This window comes from Macrobrachium nipponense, chromosome 31 (assembly GCF_015104395.2).
Source record: "Macrobrachium nipponense isolate FS-2020 chromosome 31, ASM1510439v2, whole genome shotgun sequence".
In the NCBI taxonomy this organism is placed as follows: domain Eukaryota; kingdom Metazoa; phylum Arthropoda; class Malacostraca; order Decapoda; family Palaemonidae; genus Macrobrachium; species Macrobrachium nipponense.
In genome coordinates, this window is record NC_061093.1 from 62,162,297 (window position 1) to 62,169,796 (window position 7,500).

At 34.1% G+C, this 7,500-nt stretch overlaps 2 protein-coding genes across 2 annotated transcripts in view; one reads left to right on the plus strand and one right to left on the minus strand.

The window, feature by feature from the left end:
* Positions 1-7,500, plus strand: part of LOC135207051 (cubilin-like) — a 252,388-nt gene that overhangs the window by 98,261 nt on the left and 146,627 nt on the right. The window lies entirely within an intron of this gene.
* On the minus strand, positions 64-4,193 carry LOC135207048 (uncharacterized). Its single transcript, XM_064238680.1, has 3 exons — positions 4,036-4,193; positions 1,480-1,593; positions 64-453 (listed from the first exon to the last, which is right to left on the minus strand). The coding sequence occupies exons 1-3, from the start codon at positions 4,038-4,040 to the stop codon at positions 291-293; spliced, it is 282 nt and encodes a 93-aa protein (XP_064094750.1). The 5' UTR covers positions 4,041-4,193; the 3' UTR covers positions 64-290.

Genomic DNA, 7,500 nt, shown 5'->3' on the forward strand with positions numbered 1-7,500 from the left:
ATGGATATAATTTTTCTCATTACTACATAGTTATAAATACGAAGGTGGAATAAGAGACGGGCAGCGCAGAGAGAGAAAATATATTTTATTGAATTCTATGATGCTAATAAATAAGAATACATTGGAACATCTGGAAGACGAATAACTTTATAATGATAATTTATTCTTCCTTATATTAAATGAGACTATTCTACAGATGATTGGACTGAAATGGATTATTGTTTCAGTACTTCATTCTTATGCCTATCGCCATTTTTTTTGGCTCTTCTTAGTTTAGGTCATTCGCCTCTTCACTTCTTTGTGGTGGGAACTTCCTTATGGTCTTCATCTCCATCATCTTCCTCGTCCTCATCATCATCATCCATATCCTCATCATCGTCCTCATCCTCATCATCTGCGTCATCTTCTGGGCCATCGTCAGCTCCTTCACCATCAGTGACATTGTCTACTTGCCTGAAGAGAGGAAGTTAGAATGTTTTTGGTTTCGTTCAAATGCACGAAAGGGAAACGCACATAGATAGATAAAACCTTCATTATACACAAATATGTAAAAATACTGGACATCTATCACATCATATCAAACAGATGAGAGTCGTCAAAATAATAATAATAATAATAATAATAATAATAATAATAATAATAATAATAATAATAATAATAATAATAAACAAAGAAACTCGCCAGACTGTGTTTTCCAGGATGGCCTGAGAAGTCCATCATTTCAATTTGGCAGATTATCATTGCTATTCTAGATCACTTTCTAGGTTGAATAGCGAAATGAGTGGTTTCTTGGGCAGCAAGTTATTGCCCATATTGCCATAATTTACGGAATATATATTCAACTTCAAGGACTTTGAGTAAAGAAAGTTTTCTGTTCATTAAAATATTCGCATGGACGTTCTGAGTATAATTACAAAGGAAAGGTAAAGATCTCTAGGACAAACGCTCGAGTATTTTACACATCAGTATTAGAAAGTTATAAAAATGTTTTTGGGGAAAAACGATGATCTGAGCAATATTCTGTAGCCCAAAAGAAGCACAGGCAGGGTAAATGAACTCAAGTTTAACGCCAAAGATAGTGGGCAGACCCATTCGCCGAAATTTTTGGTCTATTGTGATCAAGGTCTAGAGAGTACTATATTCCGTAGACCTTGATTGTGATGGTGGTGAGGTGAAAGAGGAATTGTACTACGACTTTCATAACTTCTGAAAGGAATCATTTGTTGATTATGGTGAGGTGAAAAAGGAATTGTACTACGACTTTCATAACTTCTGAAAGGAATCATTTGTTGATTATGGTGAGGTGAAAAGAGTTCATCTGATGGTAACACTACTGTCCCCGTGGATTTTAAAAGGAACCCTTGGAATATAGAAAACGACCTTTGTTTCCCCCCATATGACATCGCGGAAGAAAGGCGGACGTGGAGAAGATGAAGAACATGAAGACACTTCTGCCGAAGGTCTATAGACCTTGCCTACCTCTTGTGGACGGCGTGATTGGCCTTGGCTGGGGCAGCGTCCTTGTTGTTGGACCACAACCAGGCTGAGGAGATGCCAAGAAGGGCGAAGAGAAGGACGGTGATCAGGGTGATCCTGTGGGATGGAACAATTGGAGATCGTGATCATGCAAGAAAATTAAAGGGTCAGTGATGTAAAAGCTATGAAATTGGATAAACAAAAGAATGCAGCAACAAAAATGGAAAGAATACACACAGACATACATATATACATACACATACAGACACACACACACACACACATATATATATATATATATATATATATATATATATATATATATATATGTATATATAGTATATATATACACACATATATATATATATATATATATATATATATATATATATATATATATATATATATATATATATACACTTATATACATATATGGAAATGAACACTTGGAAACGTCTGTCACAGGAATATATGTATATATATATATATATATATATATATATATATATATATATATATATATATATATATAGATATAAATTGTGATGCATGTACATATATTCTGATTGTATTAAAAATGCTCAAGGTGATAACCATATATTTTATAATGTCTGTCATTTCTGTATTACTTCACAATATTGCGGAATTAACAACACATTAGTATATATTAATGTCAAATGTATGTAGAGTTTAAACAAAAATCAGCATCTGTCATTTTTGAAAATCACAGCAAGTTCAGGTAAGGAAGCTGAGACAGATTTTGATCAGTTATATGTGGATATTATTTCCACCAGGGCAGTCAGTGTTCTAAATGCGTTAGGTTTTCATCCAGAGCTTTTTTTGGATACTGGGTGACACCCGTGTTATATTTACAACTTGAGACCTTGCCATTTTTCTCGTAAACAGAACGGTAAAATGTTCCTGAAAATATTAAACATTCTCATGATACATTCACTTGAATTTTTTTGTTTTTTACCCGATTTTGTTATGTCCTGAAGTATTTATATGATTGCATGAAGAGTTCATGATAGAAAAACCGTCTTTTGATTTCTTGAGTATTTTTCTGAAAACTGCACGCAGCTGAAAATGATAATTTCGACATAAAAATGTTTTGAGAAAAGTGAGCTTAAATTGAGTGATACTCGAGAAATTTCAATTCAAGTAAAACTGATGCCATGTTGTCATCCACAAGACAATTTATAAAGATCCTCTTCTGTGAGAAATTTCATGACGAAAGTCTAATACTCAAAGGAGTTCGGAAGGTATAATTTAATTTTTCATTTGGAGGAAGAGAGCTTCGATTCAAGTCTTTGTGTTCTATCAAGAAAAAAAAAAATGATTTTCTCTTTTGAAATGATTCTCCTTCCAGAGATAGCATAAGCGGTTCTCAGCCCACTGGTTTACTTCAGGGTGAGAGGCTATACCACGTTATTTGTGGATCTTTAACCATCCCATCCCCCCCCACAACTTTCAAATTTGGTAAAATGTACGAAGCCTATTTGATGTGAAAATATTCGCCATATGAGTATCATACAACTTTCACGATATGAAAATGGACAAATAAGTAATTAAACTAAAGTCAAATCAGAGCATAAAATATAGTATATGAATTATGTTCGATTAGTAATTTCCTAACAATAATGAAGAACAAACGATACTAGATTTGAATTAAGAACAGAAGAAAAAGCTATGACTTGTGATTCTTTTCTACCTATAAATACACGAATGGAAGCTTTGAATAGTATACCTTAGAGAGATGAAATCGAAATAGATCGACTGATTGAATTCTCAGAAGTGGAATCTGACTCTGATTTGTGTTTACTTGAGTGTAAAATTTAACAAACGGGAGATACGACTTCAGGTTATGATTAAGGATTACGAGATCAGAAAGACCTACGTAAACAAGTAACTTTTACTTAACCTGATTGGATCGTTGTCATTAGTGATCGTGATATCAATTATAACGTGGAGGATGAAGAGAATAAACGAAAAAAAGACTTGAACAAAACTACTAAACTAAGAATGTGTGTATAAATGCAAACTTCGCGTATAACTTTCAGTGATACCCAATCTCTTCCTTGTTATTCAATTCGTTATAGGATTTGTTATTGGAGCTTGTCACAAGACAATCGTAAAAAAAAACGATCTTAAAAAAAAAAAAAAAAAACAGGATAAGACCGTTGCAAAGGTACATCTGACGAGCTTGTTAAGGGGCCGAGTTAAAATATTATTTCTGGTCTCTGTAAACTATCGGGAAGAATCACGGGAAATACAGTTTAAGCCAAGGAAATATAAGGCCCAACCAATACTTAGAAATCCAAGAGAACGCCAGGTATCTTTACGGAGGAATCACGGGAAATACTGTTTAAGGCAAAGAAATATAAGGCCCAACCAATACTTTGAAATCAAAGAGAACACCAAGTATCTTGACGTAAGAATCACGGGAGATAAAGTTAAAGGCAAAGAGATATAAGGCCCAAGTATCTCGACGTAGCACATGCCTCGGGATTTCACAATGTCTCACAAAGCCACATTCTGTCTGTGTGGCTGTTTACTCACCTCATCTTGCTGGTTTGTTATAAGAGTTGAACGAAAGGACGAGAAAGCGCTGATTGGGCACCAAACAGATTTGTTCTGCTGTTAGGCTCAGAGTGATCGTCAGCAAGCGCTTCCCCGCTATACATAGCCAGCAGCCGACATGCTGGAACATACCCCCCCACCCCCCCAGTTCACCCCTTTCACGTATTCATCTCCAAATCTCTCCGGTTGTCCCAAAATCCCCCACCCCCCCCACCCCAACCTCTCCCCCAAACTCACAATATCCAACGCGGTAGCTGAAACGTGGCCAACTGAATTTAACAGGAAGCACTTGATTACGTCTTTTCTTTAGGAGACTCTTAGATTATCAGAATATACATACAGACGCTTGATGGTACCTGGTATATGTAGAATATATTGTCCAATGCCCTTCTCAAGAGGAAAGGTTTGATAAAAGGCGAGGAAAATGAGTAAAAAGTTTTTCTATCACTTCAATCCCCCCCTCCCCCCCTTTCCGTGGTTGGGGGTTCAGTTGTGGGTCGATGTTCGCATATTGTTCTTTTTCCAACACCTGCAGATACACCTGAGAGAAGCAAGTGTTCCTTTGTTGGGCGTACAATGGGGTAGGAATAACAAAACACCCACACACACAGAGAGAGAGAGAGAGAGAGAGAGAGAGAGAGAGAGAGAGAGAGAGAGAGAGAGAGAGAGAGAGAGGAAGTAAACTTTGGTCGAAATTTTGGGACACAATGAAAAAAGTTTTCGAAAAATGACTGAAGATGGATAACGATCATTTGCTTTTGTGTACAATGGAGTTGGAATAGCAAACCACAGAGAGAGAGAGAGAGAGAGAGAGAGAGAGAGAGAGAGAGAGAGAGAGAGAGAAACTTTGGTCGAAATTTCTGGACACTGAAAAAATTTCTCGAAAAATAACTCAAGATGGATGACGATCACTGCTTTAGTGCACTTTGTTTATTTATTTCTCAGACATAAGAAATTCCAGAGTTAAGACTTAACGTGTTTCTGAGAGAACCGTTCAGTCCACCTCTGGAAAATTCATTGTTTGAATTTTTATATTACTGATCGAATCTGTAATTCCTGTAGTTTCCTTCTTTACAAGATTGGACTTCAGCTTTCCTCCGTTCCCTCATTCATTCTGTTTCGTCACAAGTGTGACAGGTGAGGACGTATAAGTATGGGTAGATGCTTTCGTGTGATAACGACTTTTTTCTTCCATATTATTCCCCTGTCTACAGGTGGGGATCATCAATGCAATGAAAATTATGTATCATTATATGATCAACGAGAAATCTTAATTGCTGTAAATAATTTTTTTAGAAATATCATCGATATATGGTCATATTCATCTGGATATTATTATTATTATTATTATTATTATTATTATTATTATTATTATTATTATTATTATTATTATTATTATTATTAAAGTCAAAATGATGTTCAGTTGACTGAAGATGAACCTAGCGCAACGTTCGAAAGCTTTTAATATTCATTGAAGACTATAAACTCATGCTATGTTATTGTGGACCTGCAACCATTATTATTATTATTATTATTATTATTATTATTATTATTATTATTATTATTATTATTATTATTATTGTTGTTGTTGTTGTTGTTGTTGTTGTTGTTAAGCAGTCCTTCTTTTAAACAACTTTTGTTGAAATTATTGGCTGATTTATCTGCGTTAATTTTATACAGGACTTTTCTTAAGTCTCCTTATTGTGGTTTTTTCAGTATTGCTTAGACTGGCAAGCAATGTGCCAATGGAGGAGGACTTGTTAAAAACGTTGGATTCAAGGGACAATGATGATTGAGTCCACCGTTTTTGGCATGTCCTCCATTGGCACATGTCTTGCCAATCTAAGCAATGCTGAAAAATCCACAATTAGGAGACTTAAGAAAAGTCCTGTATTTTCAATTATAAGTTGATTAAAAGAAGGTCTACTTCACAACAACAACAACAACAGCAATAATAATAATAATAATAATAATAATAATAATAATAATAATAATAATAATAATAATAATGATGGTTGCTGGTCCACAATAACATAGCATGAATATTAAAAGCTTTCGAACCTTGCGCTAGGTTCTTCTTCAGTCAATTAAACATCATTATGACTTTAGTAATAATAATAATAATAATAATAATAATAATAATAATAATAATAATAATAATAATAATAATAATAACATCCAGATGAATATGACCATATATCGATGATATTTCTAGAAAAAAAAAGTGCTTTATAGCAATTAAGATTTCTCGTTGATCATATAATGATACATAATTTTCAAAAGGAGACTTGTGAAAGTCCTTTATAAAATTAACGCAGCTGAAGCAACATTATTATATTATTATTATTATTATTATTATTATTATTATTATTATTATTATTATTATTATTAATATTTTGGAAGGAGACCCTCTTTCAAACAAGTTTTATTGAAAGATATTGCTGTATCAGCTGTATTTACCTTGTAAATAGTCTTCTCTATTTTTCTAATAATTGCTTTCTCTCTGCTATTACAACTGGCGAGAAAAATAGAGAAGACTATTTACAAGTTAACTGCAGCTGATGCAGCAATATCTCTCAATAAAACTTATTATTATTATTATTATTATTATTATTATTACCAACAATTTTGTCTTAGCTTCAGGCTTTTAGCAGACCGATTAGTAACGGATGTTCCTATATTTTCTATTACTTTTTCTTTGAATAAACGCAAATTGAACGATATTTATGCGACAAAATGTTTCAAAGGTAATCACTTATTTTCTATAATCGTCAGATCCAAGTTTGGAAGACTGTGGAAATCCAAAGAACAGTAAAGAAATTATTTTGACACAATATTGAATCCATATTATCTGGCTCAGCGTACTGCCTCAAAAGAGTATCCTATTTTTGCCAGATTTTTACATTTCTTTTGCATTAAAAGCTAAATTTCATGTAGTACTGGCACGGCAGTATAAGGCCATGGTATGCAATATTCGGGAAGAATATTGCACACTCTGGAAGAGTTGCGTCCAGAAGTCAATGCGTAAAAGGCCAGGGTTTGCAATATTCGGAAAGACAAAGAATGATTGTGTCTAGAAGAGTTTGCAATTGCTTGCTGCGTCAAGAGGTCAAAGTGGACATTTGGTAAAGAAAACAGATATTTTAGTCTACTGACTCTTTGGTCAAAATTGAGCTTGGCTGTAGAAAGAATAACAGATAATGTGTCCGAGAGTTTACGTCTAAGCTTAGAAGTATTCAGAGGACAGAAAAACGATGTTATGGTGTAGTTCGTAGGTATGGTGAGCGTGAAGTAAGAGAGGAATGACCATTATGGAAATGTGCTATAATTGGCGGTTGCTTGTTAGGAATGTGGTGGTTTCCAAGAGGGAATGTTTATAAGTAAGACTGAGAAAAACCAAACATTTTATACAAAGAGGGAGAGCAAGCTGATGGATGGATATGA

What these genes read in the sequence shown, in the direction of transcription:
- LOC135207048 (XM_064238680.1), bottom strand. An exon ending in AATCACGCCGTCCACAAGAG is followed by an intron (nt 454 to 1,479) that starts GTAGGCAAGGTC and finishes TCCTCTCTTCAG; the next exon opens with GCAAGTAGACAATGTCACTG.